Consider the following 18770-nt stretch of genomic DNA (forward strand, 5'->3'; position numbering starts at 1 on the left):
TCCCTGTCCTACAATTAAGTTTGAGAACCGTGTAAGTATGGTTTGAACTCTGGCGGTTAGACCCTAAATTAGCAGTCTGATCTAGGCAGGTCACTTGGCACCTCTGAGCCTCAGTTTCCACAACTATAAAGGCGGAGGGGTAACAATAAAGTCCGCCGAAGACCCCGACCAACCTTCCCGGCGGTGAGCTTCACACTAAGCGGGCTGATAGAGCAGGCGGGGAGTCGCGGGTGACTGTGGGATACATGGGGGTTAAGGCGTGCCGCGAAGCATTGTGGGACACAGAGGGGCGCCAGCCGCTCCCCGCCTCTAGCTTCGATTGCGCGGCCGCCACGTTTCAGTGACGAATGCCCTCTTTGGGTGTTCCCGGATACCGCCTGACGTAGTACCAATCACATCTCTCGCGCCTCGACGCCTCAGAGGCTAATAAGGACGCCTGGCGAAACGCAGTAACGGATTTCCGGGTGGACCTTCGCTTTACGGCTCGTAAGTTCTTCCGCCCAACCCAGAGGAAGCGGGAGCGCAGTTTACGACAGCGCCGGTCGTGTTTACGGCGGCGTCCGCTGTGCGCGCATGTTTTCTTTTTTCCTGGTTTCTTGCAGTGCTCCTGCTAACGCGGTGCCCGGGTAGCACCATCTGTTGCCATCCCGGCCGGTCGAGGCCGTTACAGGTGAGCGGCATGTTTCATAGGTTCTTGCGGACCTCTGGAGCCGGCTCGGACTAGGTCCAGCCTTCGGGGGCCTCACGGAAGAGACCTCTCTTAGTCCCTTCCTGCTGTTGCCGTTCCTCCGCTGGCGGGGCAGGAATCCACTTTCGGGGGCTCCACGTCCTGCATACTACTGGACGCGGGACAAGACCTTGTGGGTGAGGTCCCTAGCCCTAGGCCCTGCTCATTGCCTATGGGCTGGGTGAATTTGATTGCCAGTTAACCCATCTGGGTTAAGGCGGAGGGGTAACAACAAGGTCTTTCTGAAGTGGCCGAAGACTCCCTGACTTTTTGAGTGGGATCTTAGGGGTGCCAGGTTGAGCGGTGTTTGGCCCCTGTTCTTAGGAATTCCCAGTGCATAGGTTACTTTCCCTTTTTCGTGAAACTGGAGGCTAGCATAGGTACGCCACCCCCTGTTCAGCGATGGACGGCGTATGATCTGTAGTGGCCTGGCAGCCACAGAGCCCCTTCTCAGTGCCTTCTTGGAGCCTCCCTATCCTGCCCCTCTAACCAATACAGCTGTTACTTCGTTTTTACGGAGCAGCTCAGTTTCTCCTCCTGGTTACTCTCTGCTCTCCTTTAAAAAAAAAAAAAAAAAACAACCACCATGTATTAAAGCCAAGGTATCTCACTCCAGGCTTTCCAGAGAGGTGATGCAGGTCAAGCCTCGGGCCTCTTCCCTTCTTGAGCTTCTGACAGAACCCGATTTTTAAAAGTGTGTCTTGAGACTCACTTTTGGTATTATTAGGTACGGTCTCAAACCCCCGATTTTTGCGGGCTGCTGCCCAGCTATAATATAATGGAAAGAAAGCTAGACTGACAGCAGGCACCCCTGGAAATCAAATCTGTTTTGAAATGATGACGTCAGCTGCTTGGCTAGGCTGGGCTTCACATTTTTGCCTCTAAAGTGGGAGTGAGGGGGTGTTAATGGTGTTAAAGTATCTGGCATAGTTCTTGACACGTAGGAGCTCAGCAATATTTATTTAATACGAATTGTTCTGAGACTACCACCCTTTTTCTTCTGTCCTCTTCCTATAGTTCCTATTAGGAAGATGAAACTTCTAGGTTTATTCTGTGTTGCTGTAACCCAAATGTCATCTCTGAAGGAAGCCTCAATCTCCCCAGCATGGGGCTTTGGGGAGAGTTTACTAAGTTCAGCATACCTGTTATTTTGATTGTTCTCCAGCCTCCAAGAAATACTGGATTTTTGTCTTTTTGAGATGGAGTCTTGCTATATTGCCCAGGCTGGAGTGCAATGGCACGATATTGGCTCACTGCAACCTCTCCCTCCCAGGTTCAAGCAACTCTCCTGCCTCAGCCTCCTGAGTAGCTGGGATTACAGGTATCCACCACCATGCCCAGCTAATTTTTGTATTTTTAGTAGAGACTGGGTTTCACCATGTTGACCAGGCTGGTCTCGAACTCCTGACTTCGTGATCCGCCCACCTCGGCCTCTCAAAGTGCTAAGATTACAGGCATGAGCCACTGCACCCAGCCTCCGAGAAATATTTGTGTAGTGAAGGCCTTCTAAGCATTTTCAGAAGGTTACAACGGAAGATAAATGCATAGGTTTTTTTATAGGAAGTGTCAGGCAACCATCTGCTGTAGAACCCTGGTTTTTTAATTCCCCTGAGAGAGCTATAGCGTTATGCGGAGTGCAGACACTGTAGTCAGACTGCTTTGGTTCACGTTTTTCATCAACTAGCATTTCAACTTTGGGCAGTTTCTTCATTTCTCTATGCTTTGGTTTTCTTATCTGGAAAGTGTGGATAACATTGGCTCCTACCTCACAGGATTGTTGGCAGGATTGAATGAATGAATGAGTGGTAACCACTAAGAACAGTGCCTGGCAGTATTCATGAACATCTGACATGGCCACTTTGGGCCTGAGGTCTATGGGGACCTCCTTGGCCTTCTGGCAGTTCTTTTGCCTGGCTTTATGTCCGCTTGCTCTGCACACAAGATTTGTGTTGATGGCAGAAAATTGGAACAATAAGAAAGGAAAATTGAATTTCAGGATATACTTAAAGATCGTTTTTTCTCAGCACTCTGTATGCATAAATGTACTTTTGCAAGTCTGAATACTTGTGTGGCATTTTACAAAGTGCTTAAAACAAGGATCTTGTTTATTTTGCAGATGAAAAAGACTAAGACGGCTGGACGTGGTGGCTCACGCCTGTAATCCCAGCACTTTGGGAGGCGGAGGTGGGCGGATCATTTGAGGTCAGGAGTTCAAGACTAACCTGGACAACATGGTGAAACCCCATCTCTACTAAAAGCACAAAAAATAGCCAGGCAGCGCTTGCCTGTAATCCCAGCTACTCAGGAGGCTGAGGCTGGAGAATCACTTGAACCCAGGAAGCAGAGGTTGCATGCCACTGCACTCCAGCGTAGGTGACAAAGTGAGACTCTGTCTCCAAAAACAAAGAAAAAGACTACTAAGTCTTAGGGAAGTTGAGTTTGTATGAATTGGTGAAGATACATCTCAGAACCAAAACAAGGTTATTATATTTGAAAAAACAGTACATTTTATCAAATCTGTGACACCACTGAATTTTTTCAAACACTTGCATTGTGTAACACAAAAAAAGAAAAACTACCAATCAATATGACACACTGTCAAGCACAAGGTACAGCCTCCTTTTAAAGATGTTACAGTGAAAGAGTTTCATGAAATTAATGACATAGGGTCGATCAGTTTTGTTTGCATTCTTCTCAGTTTTAAGTACATATTCACAGTATAATTAACAAGCAGTAGTAGTCGCTCAGCAGTTGAGGGTTCCAGTTTGCGTGTTGCTTTTTGAATTCTGTCATTTATGTCTTTGCTTCATATGGAGGGCTTTTTGTACTCTGAGGCCTTCGTTCATGCCGCTACTCACATGATTTATGTTTTTCAGATTTTGGTTTTGGAAGATGGCAAAGTTCATGACACCCGTGATCCAGGACAACCCCTCCGGCTGGGGTCCCTGTGCGGTTCCCGAGCAGTTTCGGGATATGCCCTACCAGCCGTTCAGCAAAGGAGATCGGCTAGGAAAGGTACTTGCCTGTCAGCAGGAGTCTGAATCTTTGCAGCTGTGGCTGCTACTCTCGAGTCCCTGTTTAGATTTTATTGTCTCAAAATCTTAACTCGTGAATTTTTTATAGGGATGGCAGCTGAGAAAGGTTATCATCTCTGGGCGTAGTGATAGGAGAGCTGGGCACTTAGAGAGGTGTTGTGGATGAAATCTGAGACTCTCCCACGCTGTCCTCTCGCTTTCAGGGGTTTCCGGGTCTGCAGAAGCTTGCCTGGTTGACCTGTGCATTCTCTGTCTTGTCTTGTTGTGCATAGGTTGCAGACTGGACAGGAGCCACGTACCAAGATAAGAGGTACACAAGTAAGTGTTTCTGCGGCTGAATGCCCCAATCAGGGCCTTGGGAAGGTTGCTCTTTATTCTAATGACCTTCATCTGAAAGCTTTTTGGGAATGGGAAGGAACTGGCAACAATAATTCATAGCTTTTAGGGATGCAGTCTAGACTTTAACAGTAACCACATTTTTGGTACTAGCCCCCAAAACTTAGTCTGTTCATTAAAGAGGTCTAGCCTATTAAAATGGGGTTTGGGGCCCTTTTAAAAACCTGTTGAAAACATTAGCCGGGCATGGTAGCATGTGCCTGTAATCTCAGCTACTCGGGAGATTGAGGCAGGAGAATCACTTGAACCCAGAAGGCAGAGGTTGCAGTGAGCCAAGATCATGCCACTGCACTCCAGCCTGGTGACAGAGCCAGACCCTGTCTCAAAAAAAAAAAAAAATTAAAACCCCTGGTTTTAAGATCCTGGTACTATGAAAAGGCTTTTTCTATGTGCCATTTCAGATAGTTGGAGGTGGCTGCCTGGAGAACTAAGTTAGGATAGCTGAGGCTGAGATTGGCAAGAAAGTATATCGTGATCTATTAGACATACCTGCCGTGGGTCCCTGATAATGGAGATGGTGGTTAACAATAAATACCTCAGATTCTCACACAATAAAGCAGAGAGTGAAGTGGGTTAGCTTGAGTCCTTCAGAGTCTTGGCTTAGAAAGTTCTTTAGACCGGAGTTTTTCAAAATTGAGTGTGCATGTGAATCACTGGGGATCTTGTTAAAATGCTGGTTCTGATTCAGTGGGTGTGGGGTGGGACTGTGAGTCTGTGTGGCTAACAAGCTTCCAGCCAATGCTACAGGTCTTAAGACCACCCTTGAAATAGCAAAAGGCTTTAGACTGATGCGCATCTGGTAAAGTCTGTGAGTGTAGTTACCACTTGCCGCCACCTTCGCCTCCAGATAAGTACTCCTCTCAGTTTGGTGGTGGAAGTCAATATGCTTATTTCCACGAGGAGGATGAAAGTAGCTTCCAGCTGGTGGATACAGCGCGCACACAGAAGACGGCCTACCAGCGGAATCGGATGAGATTTGCCCAGGTAGGCCAAGAACCAGCAACCACCATCTAGGGGCTGTTACTGTTGGCTGTCACCTGCCTAAAAGTGCTACCTTGTGACTCCTCATGAGAGAGGGAAGCATATTAGAGGTCTTCTCAGGTGAATCTCAGGTCACTGTTCCGTAACGAGAGGTACCAAGGTAGACTTGAACTAGGTTCAGGGATGCATTTGAATAGTTTATGTTTCTGTTTACCAGTAGGTAGGACATCAGACTTGTATGCTAAAAGCATTTGTGCTGGATAAGAAGGTACATCCGTGCCTGTTGCCACACGTAATTGGTGTGTGCAGACTTTATTAAGTAGACGGTCCAGTCAGGTTGCGTATTATTACTTAAAGAGGCAAACTCAGCAACTCTGATAAGGCCCAGTAAACATACTTCAATGAAAAATATGTCATGGGAATATAAGTCTAAGCGAAGTCCAAGTACTTACCCCTTAACACCCCCAAGCTATTGATGCCGTAGAGTGAAAGCACAGAGCAAGATGTGAAACTTGGGATTTGGCCTCCTAAACTTAACTCTAAAGACCTCCCGCTCGTTCTGCCTATTGTGAGCCAAATCTCTAAGATGCTGACACGGATATTTCTTGCTGATGCCTAGAGGAACCTCCGCAGAGACAAAGATCGTCGGAACATGTTGCAGTTCAACCTGCAGATCCTGCCTAAGAGTGCCAAACAGAAAGAGAGGTGAAATTTTCATCCTGCTGGAACAAGACACCTTTCCCAGACTGGCCGTAGTTGGAAACAGTAGGACAAAAGCAGGAGGGTGGTTGTCTTCCCCATCATTGCAAAAAAAAAAAAAAAGAGGAAAATACTTTCTACAACCAGTTAAGCCACCTTTAGGCTTGTCGTTCTCAGGGTGGTTCATGGCAGATAGCATGGGCAGCAAACTTAACTCCATATGCTGGCCGTGTGCACTGAAGGGAAACCCAGGCAGGCAAGAAGAGGCTCTGGAGCTTACCTTGGCTCAGTTCTGCTCTGGGACAACCCCAGGAAGCCCCATGTATGCTGGTCCTGGGAGCCTCCTGGTGGTGTGTGGTCCAGCAGCCACTACACCCCAGATTGGAGCTATCAGTGAACAGTCACTATAGATGAAGTAAAATATGCCTGGTCAGTATTTGGAGGCAGTGTGCCTTTTCTAGCACCTCCAGTGTGCACCCTCTGGGTCTCTTCCTTTCTCTAAGCCCATTTTTCATAGTTCAAAGGAGTTAGTGATGATGGCAAGTTTTAGCTGAAGAGAATGGCAGCCTGTGCCTTTTGAGGAAGCCACTGATTTTAAGGTCTGCACTGAGATCATATTTCTGTCTTTCCAGAGAACGCATTCGACTGCAGAAAAAGTTCCAGAAGCAATTTGGGGTTAGGCAGAAATGGGATCAGAAATCACAGGTAATGCATTTATGCCAGAATTCTGCCTTGGAATTTGGTTCTGTTTATTTGGTTGTCTTTATAATAGCTTAGATGAGATATACTTCACATACCATACAATTTAGTCGTTTTTAACATATTTGCAGAGTTCTGTAACTGGTCAATTTCAGACCATTTTCATCACCCTCAAAAGAATCCCTTACCCTTTAGCAGTCACCCTGTCTTGATCTGTTTTCTGTTGCCAGAACAGAATACCTGAGAGTGGGTAAGTTATAAAGTGGTTTTTTTAGCTCATGGTTCTGGAGACTGGGAAGTCCTGGATCAGAGGCCGCATCTGGTGGGGGCCTCATGCTGCTTGATAGCATGGCAGAAAAGGCAGAAGGGGGAGGAGGGTGCAACAGAGAAAAGGGCTAAACTCTTTGGGTAGTTAGCCCATTGCTGAGAGAAGGGCATGAGGCATTTATTCCTTTTAACGACCTAATCTCTTAAAAGCCCTACCTCCCGACACTGCCACAGTAGCAACCAGCTTGCCACATGAGTTCCAGGAGGCCAAACGCTAACATGCCCAATACCCCAGCCCTAGGCAGCTACAAATCTGTTTTCTGTCTCTGGATTTTTTGTTCTAGACATTTTACATACATGGAGTCATACAATATATGGTCTTTTGTAACTGGTGGCTTTTATTTCGCATGTTTTCAAGAGTCATCCATGTGGCAGCATGTGCCGGTACAGTTGTCCTTCAGTATGTGAAAGTCTACACATTCTCAGGTCCCACAGTCGGCCTGTGGTACCCACATATATGAAAAGTTGGCCCTCCACATACTCGGGGTTTACATCCCAAGAATACTGTATTTTTTTTTTTTTTTTCTTTTTCTTTCTTGAGATAGGGTCTCGCCCTGTCACCCAGGCTGGAGTGCAGTGGCATGATCTTAGCCAACTGCAATCTCTGTCTGCTGGGTTCAAGCAATCCTCCCACCTCAGCCTTCTGAGTAGCAGAGACTACAGGCATGCACCACCACGCCGGGCTAATTTTTGTATTTTTTGTAGAGATGGGGTTTTGCCGTGTTCCCCAGGCTGGTCTCAAACTCCTGAGCTCAAGCAGTCCGCCCACCTCAGCCTCCCAAAGTGCTGGGGTTACAGACGTGAGGCACTGCACCCAGCTTGTATTTCCAGTCCATGTTTGTTTGGAGAAAATCTGCATATGAGTAGACCCATGTACTTCAAACCCATGTGGCTCCAGAGCAGCTGTGCTTCGTTTGCTGTTTGTTGTGAGTTTTGTTTTTAGACTGAATTTCACTCTTGTCACCCAAGCTGCAGTGCCAGTGGCATAATCTTGGCTCACTGCAACCTCAGCCTCCCAGGTAGCTAGGATTATAGGCGCGCGCCAACACGTCTGGCTTTTTTTTTTTTTTTTTTTTTTTTTTTTTGTATGTTTTGTAGAGGCAGGGTTTCACCATGTTGGCCCAGCTGGTCTCAAACTCCTGACCTCAGATAATCCGCCTGCTCCTGATCTCAGATAATCCACCCACCTCAGCCTCCCAAAGTGCTGGGATTATAGGCGTGAGGCACCACACCCATCCCAATTGAGCTTCATTTCTTGTTTATTGCCAAATAAGAGTCCTTTGAATTGATACATCGTGTTTTTTTGAGCCTTTCACACGCTGATGAACATTTGGGTGGTTTTTCGCTTTTTGAGTATTATTGATGCTGCTGTGAACGTTCACCTGCGTATGCTTGGGTGGGCATTCTGAGGACAGAACACGTGTAAGCAAAAGTGAAGCAACGTTTTGTTGGATATGATGCTGTATCAAGGATAGTTAATACCCCGAGAGAAATATAAAGGACCTGCTACATGTTTATCAGGTGACATCATTACCTGGGAGTGGAATCCCGTTTGTTTCCGAACTTTTGATCCCTTTGGTCCTCTTCTAGACCATAAATTCCTGGGAGTCAGGGTTTCTATCTTATGAAACAGTCAGCACTCCATCACTCAGTTTATTGAATAAAAGCTCTTTTTTTCTTCTCCCTTTTATTGAGACAGAGTCTTGCTCTGTCACCCAGGCTGGAGTGCAGTGGTGCTATCTCAGCTCACTGCAGCCTCCACCTCCCAGATTCAAGCTATTCTCCTGCCTCAGCCTCCCGAGTGGCTGCGATTACAGGCGTGCATCACCACACCTGGCTAATTTGTGTATTTTTAGTAGAGATGGGGTTTCACCAGGTTGGACAGGCTGGTCTCGAACTCCTGACCTCAGGTGATCTGCCCGCCTTGGCCTCCCAAAGTCCTGGGATCACAGGCATGAGCCACTGAGCCCCTCCATTTTGTGTGATTGTTGTTTGAGACAGGATCTCGTGTCACTCAGGCTGGAGCGCTCTTCGTATTTTTAGCCTTTTATTTATGTTTTGTATGTACTGTAACTTTTTTTTTCTCTAATGTTTTTCAACTGCAGAAACCCCGAGACTCTTCAGTTGAAGTCCGTAGTGACTGGGAGGTGAAAGAGGAAATGGACTTTCCTCAGTTGATGAAGATGCGCTACTTGGAAGTATCAGAGCCACAGGACATGTACGCAGCATCTTATGCTACTTTCTACCCTGCTCTTATGTGTGTGGACCATCTGCTGATGGGTATTTTCTTAAGCCCTAGTATTTCCAAAAAGGCTTTGAAGCCACTTACTCAAAACACATTGTGTAAGGTTAACAGAGGTGTTTGAAAAAAATCAAGACCAGCCAGGCACAGTAGATCACCTGAGGTCAGGAGTTCAAGACCAGCCTGGCCAACATGGTGAAACCCAGTCTCTACTAAAAATACAAAAATTAGCTGGGCGTGGTGGCACACCCCTGTAATCCCAGATACTCAGGAGGCTGAGGCGCGAAAATCGCTTAAACCCTGGAGGTGGAGGTTGCAGTGAGCTGAGATCTTGACATTGAGCTCCAGCCTGGGCAACAAGAGCGAAACTCCATCTCAAAAAAAAAAAAAAAAAAAAAAATCAAGACCAAGGGGAAAAGCAGAAGTTCACTGACTACAAACTTCTTTTTAACTTCCTGGCATCCTGAGCAAAGAAGAAATTAGGTATACAACTCTTTTGGCAGAAAGAGAAAGAAAGAAAGAATGGAATTTGCTGATTATTAAACTGTCTATTTCTGTTTCCTGGCATCCTGAGCAAAACAGCGATGAGATTAAGTTACAAAACTCTTGGCAGGAAAAGAAACATAGCAATTCTTCAGGAGAATCTTTGCTTCTCCTGACATTTCAAATAGCTCCTTACCTCAAAGGACAAGCAGGTGGAACTTAGGTAGTGGGAAACCAGAGCACCAGACCAGACATCAGCCTACCCAGGTGCCTCTGAAACTAGTTATCTCCTGTCTTAGCCTCAGTCGCCCTACCTTTAAAATGGGGGCGTTGGGCTGAATGAGTTGTGCTTGCTCTGTTCTATACCAGGACCTAAGTGGAGAGGAACTCAGCAGGCACTGGGGATTCGTCTCTCCTGTTCTGGCCAGAAATTGCTTTCCACCTCTTTTAGACTTTTGGATAAGACTTCTGGATCTATGGCTTAGAAAGAAAAACCTGGGGTTTATCTCCCTTACCTGGTATGTCTCTGCCTGCTCTTCCCGCAGCGAGTGTTGCGGGGCCCTGGAATACTACGACAAAGCCTTTGACCGCATCACCACAAGGAGCGAGAAGCCGCTGCGGAGCATCAAGCGCATCTTCCACACTGTCACCACCACAGACGACCCTGTCATCCGCAAGGTGTGCGCCTCCTTCTGCCCCTCTCCCACTAGGTAGGAATGCTGTCGGCTTCTACAGCTGAAGCTGCAGAAAGAACAGAAGACATGGGAATAATGTATGTATTATATGTAAAAGCACTTTGCCAGGTAGACCGGAAACGTGGATGTTAAACACAGCTGGACTTGAAGCCCAGTTCCGCCATGCTTCCTGGCTCAGTCTGTGGAGCCATAGTTCTCTCATCTGCAGCCAAGGGTAGATGTACATAGCGTGTACCCCTGGGGCAAAGGTGAAAGCATCTGAAGCACTTGGCTGGAATCGAGCAGGTGCTTAGGGGACTGCAGTGCCACTGCCACCCGAAACTTGCTGGCTGACTGGCTGCAGTGTTTTTGGTCAATGAGGTAGGGCCTCATTCTTAAGTATTTATGTGGTCAGCAAAGGAGTTCTTTCCCATCCTTGTGAGTGGGCAGTGAGACCTGGGAGCATCTTTCCATCTTCTCTCTTTGATCCTCTTTTCAGCTGGCAAAAACTCAGGGGAATGTGTTTGCCACTGATGCCATCCTGGCCACGCTGATGAGCTGTACCCGCTCAGTGTATTCCTGGGATATTGTCGTCCAGAGAGTTGGATCCAAACTCTTCTTTGACAAGAGAGACAACTCTGACTTTGGTAAGAAGCATGCCTGGGGAACAACTCAAAGGCATTGAGTATTTTTGTTGGTACAGAACAAGTCTCTGGTGCTAGAGAATGGATAGAAAGTGGTCCATCTTCCCAAGGGCATTGACAGCAGCAGCATCTGAATCTCTCCCAGGCTCTTCAGAGATTAGAAGAGACTGTCACTGCAGTGCCTGCTTGAGGCCCCAGCTTTTGGAGTCCTCACTGCACCCTGATAGCAGGCTTCCAAATGTTGCTTTTTCTTTTTTTTTTTTTTTTTTTTCCCAAGACCTAGTCTCACTCTGTCACCCAGGCTGGAGTGCAGTGGCACAATCTTGGCTCACTGCAGCCTCCACCTCCCACATTCAAGTCATTCTCCTGCCTCAGCCTCCCAAATAACTGGAATTACAGACTTGTGCCACTATGCCTGGCTACTTGCTGTATTTTTAGTAGAGGCGGTTTCACCATGTTGGCCTGGCTGGTCTCAAACTCCTGGCCTCAAGTGATCCATCAGCCTTGGCCTCCCAAAGTGCTATGATTAGAGGCGACCGTGCCTGGCCCAAATTTTACTTGTTTACCACTTTTTTGAGTTTTGCCATCTTGCATACCTTCTTTAGTGTTTGCTTACAGTACATACACTTACATATTTTATGCCATACGTATATGTATTTATACGTCATAAAAGAAAACCATGTCACTCAAAAATTAACAAAACAGGCCGGACATGGTGACTCACACCTGTAATCCTGGCACTTTGGGAGGCCGAGGCAGAGAATCACTTGAGGTCAGGAGTTCAAGACCATCCTGGTCAACATGGTGAAACCCCGTCTCTACTAAAAATACAAAAATTAGCCAGGCATGGTGGTGCGTGCCTGTAATCCCAGCTACTCAGGAGGCTGAGGCAGGAGAATCGCTTGAACCCAGGAGGCAGAGGTTGCAGTGAGCCAAGATCACACCACTGCCCTCCAACCTGGGGGACAGAGCAAAACTCCATCTCAAAAAAAAAAGAAAAAAAGTTTATATTCTGAGCTTGAAGCCTGCGGTCTTTCCCAAAAGCTTACAAAATAATTCTGTTGAGGAATCCAGAACGATTGAAAAGGGACAGCTTCCTTACTGTGTGATTGAACTGAATGTCAGGTACTATCTTAAGTTATCCTGGAGCAGCTGCCCCACTCCCCCACTTAGGTGTTCCACACCAGGGAGACCCACTTTAGGAGAGGGCGGTTCTTTGAAGGAAGGACCTGTGTTGTTTGCCTCTCCACATCTCCCCACAGCGCTGCGCACATTGTCAGTGACTCTTTGTTGCATGGTGAGTGACCATGCCACGCTTTTGCAGACCTCCTGACAGTGAGTGAGACTGCCAATGAGCCCCCTCAAGATGAAGGTAATTCCTTCAATTCACCCCGCAACCTGGCCATGGAGGCAACCTACATCAACCACAATTTCTCCCAGCAGTGCTTAAGAATGGTGAGGAAACAAGTCTCTGGGCGTTGATTCATTCTTATTTAACCAGCTCCTATTTGTGGAGCATCTGCTTTTTGCTAGGCTCTTGGGTTGTGGGATTGAGCAGGACAGACCCAGTCCCTACCTTTAGCAGGGGAGTTACATGCCTGGGCTTGGGGGGTCAGGCTGTCTGACTTTGAACAAAGTTCCCGTCCTTACAGAATTTCTTGATAGTGGAGGAGAAAACACCGTGAACCATAAATAATAAATTGATTTACATCAAATGGTGATGTGTGCCATGGCAAAAAATGAAGTAGAGATGGGCATGGTTACTAACTCGTTTTCATTCATCAGGTGCTAACAGTTGGGAGGGGTCAAGTAGGCATAAAACAGGCAGCGAGCTCAGAGCCCCATCAAGGGCCCCAGGAACCTGGCCAGAGCTGCAACTAAGCAGAGGTGCTGGTTCTGACTGATTGGCCTCGGCCTTGTCAACAAAGTTAGCTCTGTCTTGTGACACCTTTGTTTTTGCAGGGGAAGGAAAGATACAACTTCCCCAACCCAAACCCGTTTGTAGAGGACGACATGGATAAGAATGAAATCGCCTCTGTTGCGTACCGGTAGGTCACCTCTCTGGTGGGTATTGTGACCAGATTGGAGCATGGGCCCCACTCTGTCGAATCCCCAGTGACCACGTGAGTTTCTCCTTCGCTGCAGTTACCGCAGGTGGAAGCTTGGAGACGATATTGACCTTATTGTCCGTTGTGAGCATGATGGCGTCATGACTGGAGCCAACGGGGAAGTGTCCTTCATCAACATCAAGACCCTGAATGAGTGGGATTCCAGGGTGAGCCGCCATCTCCATCACCCTCCTGGTGACACCATGTCTCTGTTCCCTACAGTGTCTGTTTACGCAGGCTAGGTTGTGTAAACTGTTTCTTATCCCTTTTCATTACTTAGAGAGCTACCTGGATTTTTTTTGTCTTGTGAGTTTTTTCCTCTGCTTAGTTCCTTGCCGAGAAAGAGCATGACTGTGTGTGTAGAACTATGTTAAGTGTTGAGAACTTTTCTGTTTATTATTTACACAGGAACCATTTAACTCCCTCCTTCCAGTACTTTCTTCATCTCTGTTCCATTGTGGCCTCCTGTTGGCTTCTGCTCTCTGAGCATCTGATTTTTTCCTCTCCTTATTATCTGGGTTGGCAGTTTCCTGTAAGTCTGGCCTCTCTTCTTTTTGACCTCTTCTTTCATTGACTGAGCCACTGCCTTCAGTCTTTTCATACCTTTTTTCCAATGCCTCATTTCCTGAACTCATGGATTCTACGATCTGGCTTGGAACTAACGCTTCAGAGGCACCTGGAAAGAAACATGCTTCCTTCACTTTTCCTCCTCTTTCCATTTCCACCCCACCCCCGCCCACATCACCTGTTGGAGGAGCACACTGGGAGGTTTGCTGTGACCTCCCTCTGGGGCCAGTGGCCTGTTCTTGGACTTTTCCCGGTGAGCTCCCCAAAGCATTCGGGGTCATTGCGCCTGTGTTGCTTTGCCCTCTGTGTTACCGCGTTACTCTAGTCTCACCCGTTTCCCTGTTCCCTTCGCATGTTGTCTTTGCTGGCTCCCCTCCTTTTTGACCCGTGGAGTCACCTAGACAGCTCTCTTCGCCACACGTACTTCTTTATTACACAACTTTGTGTTAGTTATCTTTTGCTCCGTAACAAATTAACAGAAACTTAGTGACTTAACAATACCGATTTATATATTTTATTTTTATTTTTTATTTTTCATTTTTTGAGACAGTTTCGCTCTTGTTGCCCAGGCTGGAGTGCAATGGGACTATCTCGGCTTACCGCAACCTCCGCCTCCAGGGTTCAAGCGATTCTCCTGCTTCAGCATCCCGAGTAGCTGGGATTACAGGCATGCGCCACCACGCCCAGCTAATTTTGTATTTTTAGTAGAGACAGGGTTTCTCCATGTTGGTCAGACTGGTCTTGAACTCCTGACCTCAGGCGATCCGCCTGTCTCGGCCTCCCAAAGTGCTGGGATTACAGGCATGAGCCATGGCACCCAGCCTAACAATACTGATTTATTAGCTCACATTTTTTTTTTTTTTTTTTTTTTTGAGACAGAGTCTCGCTCTGTCGCCCGGGCTGGAGTGCAGTGGCCGGATCTCAGCTCACTGCAAGCTCCGCCTCACGGGTTCACACCATTCTCCTGCCTCAGCCTCCCGAGTAACTGGGACTACAGGCGCCCGCCACCTCGCCCGGCTAGTTTTTTGTATTTTTTTAGTAGAGACGGGGTTTCACAGTATTAGCAAGGATGGTCTCGATCTCCTGACCTCGTGATCCGGACCTCGTGATCCGCCTGTCTCGGCCTCCCAAAGTGCTGGGATTACAGGCTTGAGCCACCACGCCCGGCCTAGCTCACATTTTTGTAGGTTAGAAGTCCAGTGCTGTGTGCTTGGTCCTTGTATTAGTCCATTCTCGCACTGCTGTAAAGAAATGCCTGAGAGTGGGTAATTTATAAAGAAGGGAGGTTTAATGGGCTCACAGTTCTGCAGGCTCTACAGGAAGCATGACTGAGGAGGCCTCAGGAAACTTGCAATGCTGGCAGAAAGCAAAGGAGAAGCAGGCACATCTGACATGGCCAGAGTAGGAGAAAGAGAGGGGGAAGTTGATACACACTTTTAAACAACCAGATCTCTTGAGAAATCTGTATCACAAGAATAGTGCCAAAGGGAAAAATCCGCCCCCATGATGCAGTCACCTCCCACCACGCTCCTCCTCCAGCATTGGGGTTTACCATTTGACATGCTATTTGGGTGGGGACACAGATCCAAACAAGGCAGAAATCACAGTGTCAATAGAAACAGGACTGAGTTCTCATCTGGAGGTTCTGAAAGAAAAGCCATTTCCAAGCCCATTTTCATTGTAGGTAGAGTTCATTTCCCTGCAGTTAGATGACAGAGGCCCCCATCCCCCTGCCAGCTGTCAGCTGGGAGCCTCTCTCAGCTCCTAGAGGCCACCTGCATTCCTTGTCACGTGGCCCCCTCCATCTCCAAGCTAGCAACAGCACAGCAGATCCTTCTCGTGCTTCAAATCTCTGACTTCCTCTGTCTCTGATCTCTACACCTAGATTTGAGAGACTCATACCGTTGGGTGAGGCCCAGCCAGGTAGTGTATATTAAGGTTAACTGATTGGGGGCCTAACATCTGCAAAATCCCTTTTGACATACAAGGTAGCATAATCATGGGGGTGATATTTGATCCTAGCCATAGGTTCTGCCTGCAGTCAAGGGGAGGAGACTCTGCAAGGGCAAGGGTCACTGGGGATCATCTTAGAATTCTGCCCACCCCAGGCCTCAACCATGAACTCTTTGAAAATGATTTCTCAAATCTACTCTGATTTATTATACTTCCCATTGTTTTTCTGCTAAAACACCTTCCCCTTCCATGTGCCCCCAGTCCTGTCATTGCCTCTGGGCCAGCTGTCCCTCAGCATTGTCTTTCTCCCACCTAAGCTCTGAGCCTCTAACATCTCCAACTCCTTTTTTACATTGCTGTTAGCAAAATAGAAGGCTTTGCTGTCTTCTGACTCAGTCCTGGATTTCACTGATATCAAGCCAATACACAGCTTCATCAGCAGTGCAGATTGGGAGAAGGACTCTAACGTGCCCCAGCAAGCTGCACACAGTAGTGCGCACCTGGAATCCCAGCTGCTCAGGAGGCTGAGATGGGAGGATCGCATGGGTTCAGGAGTTCAAATTCTGAACTCACCAGCTTGGGCAACATAGTGAGAGCCCCATCTCAAAAAAAGCATACTCACAGCAGTGCTGCAGGATATTTTAAATTTTTTAGGGAAACACCAGAGACATCTTGTCAGAATACTACTACATGGTTTGAACCTAACTAAATAAAAGGAATTATTGGCCAGGCACTGTGGCTCACGCCTCTAATCCTAGCACTCTGGGAGGCCGAGGCGGACGGATCACCTGAGGTCAGGAGTTCAAGAGCAGCCTGGCCAACATGGTGAAACCCCGTCTCTACCAAAAATACAAAAATTAGCTGGACTTGGTGGCGGGCGCCTGTAATCCCAGCTACTAGGGAGGCTGAGGTAGGAGAATCGCTTGAATCCGGGAGGCGGAGGTTGCGGTGATCTGAGATTGCGCCACTGCACTCCAGCCTGGGCGACAAGAGCAAAACTTCTCAAAAAAAAAAAAAAAAAATTAAAAGGAATTCTTGAGTATTTCTTTTGCCCTGTGGTTCCCATGAACCAAGAAAGTTTGGGAACCTCTTGTCATGTGACCTTTGACCAGTCATTTCACTCTGGGTCCAACTTCCCATGTCTATAAATGATATGGGTAGAAAAGAGGATCTCTTTGGGGTCCTTTTCTGCTGTTCGTGCATTTATGTAAAATGTCAGACTCAGCTTTGCACCCACTGCAGGCTTCTACCCCCATCTAAGGCCAGCTCCGCCTGTCTTTCCTATCCCACCGTGCCTCTCAGATCAAGAGCTCCTGTCTGTACCTGCACTTGTGCCAATATTCTCCACTTAGCTCACTGTTACACATCTCTGTGAAGCCCTTCCTTACCATGCAACACACAGTAGACACTTGCCTCTGCTGTTTAAAGTGTGTGTGTGGTTGTGTGTGTGTGTGTGTGTCCATCATTCCCTGTCTAGGTGAGCTTTTAGAAGAGAGGAACTGTAAGTCGTTGAGTGCCTGCTGTGTGGCAGGCTGTGCAAGGGAAGGGACCATGTCTTTGTCTCTTAAATGATAAGATTTAGTGCGCACCTACCCACTTTCTAAGCAAGCAGACTGGGGAGTTCCTTCTCTGCCAGAGGAGCTCCCAGCACCTTGGGTATTTAGAGCTTGCTTCTGCTTCTCTAACGGGGCTCTCCTGCAGCACTGTAACGGCGTTGACTGGCGTCAGAAGCTGGACTCTCAGCGAGGGGCCGTCATTGCCACGGAGCTGAAGAACAACAGCTACAAGTTGGCCCGGTGGACCTGCTGTGCTTTGCTGGCTGGATCTGAATACCTCAAGCTTGGGTGAGAGTCCTGTGCAGGAGCTGGCAGCTGATCTTGTGAAAGGAAGGGTCTGGGTAGGGAGGTTGGCCCTCTCCTCCCCGTGTACTGGACAATTGACTGGCAGAGATAAATCCAGGGATGGGGTAGAGATGGAGGGATCAGTTAGGAGACAGATGCCAAACAGTAGGCATGCTGAATGGAGTCCTGAACTAGAGCAATGATGTCAGTGAAATCCAGAACTGAACACTCAGAAGACGGAGTTTTCACTTTCCCTTGAAAATAGCAGTGGACCAGGTATCACCATTTAATTGACATTTGATGCCAAGTGTTGCTGTCTCTGTGCCGCCTGCTCTGACCACTGATATCCCTTCCTCTGTTAGTTACGTGTCTCGGTACCACGTGAAAGACTCCTCACGCCACGTCATCCTGGGCACCCAGCAGTTCAAGCCTAATGAGTTTGCCAGCCAGATCAACCTGAGTGTGGAGAATGCCTGGGGCATTCTACGCTGCGTCATCGACATCTGCATGAAGCTGGAGGAGGGGAAATACCTCATCCTCAAGGACCCCAACAAGCAGGTCATCCGTGTCTACAGCCTCCCTGATGGCACCTTCAGCTCTGATGAAGACGAGGAGGAAGAGGAGGAGGAAGAAGAGGAAGAAGAAGGTGTGTAGCAACCCACTTTCTGAGGTCTAGAGTGATCTGTGGGCTAGCACAGAGCAAGTTCTATAGCCATTGTGATCTTTAACCTTGACAAAACTTCGAGAATTCCGGGGCTTAAGTATGAAGCAGCATTCACTTTGCCTCCAAGAGCTTCTTCCAGAGCCTTTAGATCACATCAAGTGGTTGGGGAGGATAGCGGTGTTTTAGAGAAGTGGCTGGACTGTGGCAGAGGTAGAGAAAGATGAGGGAAGTCCCAGATGGAAGCCCATGGCCTAGAGGGAAAAGATTCACTCTGGGTTAAATAGCTTGAAAGTTGTCTCTCCAGCTCCACCAGCTGGTGACTGAAGGAAATACCTGCCCGGCCCTGTGAGGATCTAAAAGACTTCACTTCTCAGTGGAAGTGTTGAAAACTCACACGCAGTCCAGCAGAGGTTCAGAAAGGAAAGTGAACGCCATATCACACAACCTGGCTTATTTCTCTTACATTTTTTGTGTCTTTCAGAGGAAGAAACTTAAACCAGTGATGTGGAGCTGGGAGTTTATCCTTCCACCGAGACTACAAGGTCCTTTGAGGCTTTGTAGAATGTGTATCTAACTTGCTCTCTGACGTTTAGCAGATGAAATAAAATATAAGTCTGTTTAGTCTCTCCATCATCTATCTGCATTAACAATTTACAGTCCTAGCCGGGCGCGGTGGCTCAAGCCTGTAATCCCAGCACTTTGGGAGGCCGAGACGGGCGGATCACGAGGT

At 47.6% G+C, this 18770-nt stretch overlaps 1 protein-coding gene across 3 annotated transcripts; it reads left to right on the forward strand.

The window, feature by feature from the left end:
• Positions 1 to 481: 481 nt before the first annotated feature.
• EIF3D (eukaryotic translation initiation factor 3 subunit D) lies at positions 482 to 18668 on the forward strand. 3 transcript variants are annotated; one of them, XM_010389174.2, is made up of 16 exons: positions 560 to 670; positions 2844 to 2929; positions 3604 to 3742; positions 4035 to 4080; positions 5006 to 5142; positions 5759 to 5844; positions 6471 to 6543; positions 8970 to 9082; positions 10135 to 10267; positions 10763 to 10910; positions 12232 to 12362; positions 12870 to 12955; positions 13053 to 13182; positions 17237 to 17379; positions 17739 to 18022; positions 18522 to 18668. In XM_010389174.2, exons 3-16 carry the CDS (start codon positions 3620 to 3622, stop codon positions 18533 to 18535), a joined length of 1647 nt encoding a protein of 548 aa, XP_010387476.1. In that variant the 5' UTR covers positions 560 to 670; positions 2844 to 2929; positions 3604 to 3619; the 3' UTR covers positions 18536 to 18668. The 3 variants fall into 3 exon arrangements, with proteins under 3 accessions (XP_010387475.1, XP_010387476.1, XP_010387477.1); XM_010389175.2 differs by having other exon boundaries at positions 2844 to 2911; XM_010389173.2 differs by lacking the exon at positions 2844 to 2929 and having other exon boundaries at positions 482 to 670.
• Positions 18669 to 18770: the final 102 nt, after the last annotated feature.

This window comes from Rhinopithecus roxellana, chromosome 13, assembly GCF_007565055.1.
Source record: "Rhinopithecus roxellana isolate Shanxi Qingling chromosome 13, ASM756505v1, whole genome shotgun sequence".
Classification (NCBI taxonomy): domain Eukaryota; kingdom Metazoa; phylum Chordata; class Mammalia; order Primates; family Cercopithecidae; genus Rhinopithecus; species Rhinopithecus roxellana.

Excerpts from the sequence above, each read along its gene's own strand:
- EIF3D (XM_010389173.2), top strand. The coding sequence starts at position 3,620 with ATGGCAAAGTTCATGACACCCGTGATCCAGGACAACCCCTCCGGCTGG. Across the intron at positions 5,845-6,470 it reads AGTGCCAAACAGAAAGAGAG|AGAACGCATTCGACTGCAGA; the intron begins GTGAAATTTTCA and ends CTGTCTTTCCAG. Across the intron at positions 10,268-10,762 it reads ACGACCCTGTCATCCGCAAG|CTGGCAAAAACTCAGGGGAA; the intron begins GTGTGCGCCTCC and ends TCCTCTTTTCAG.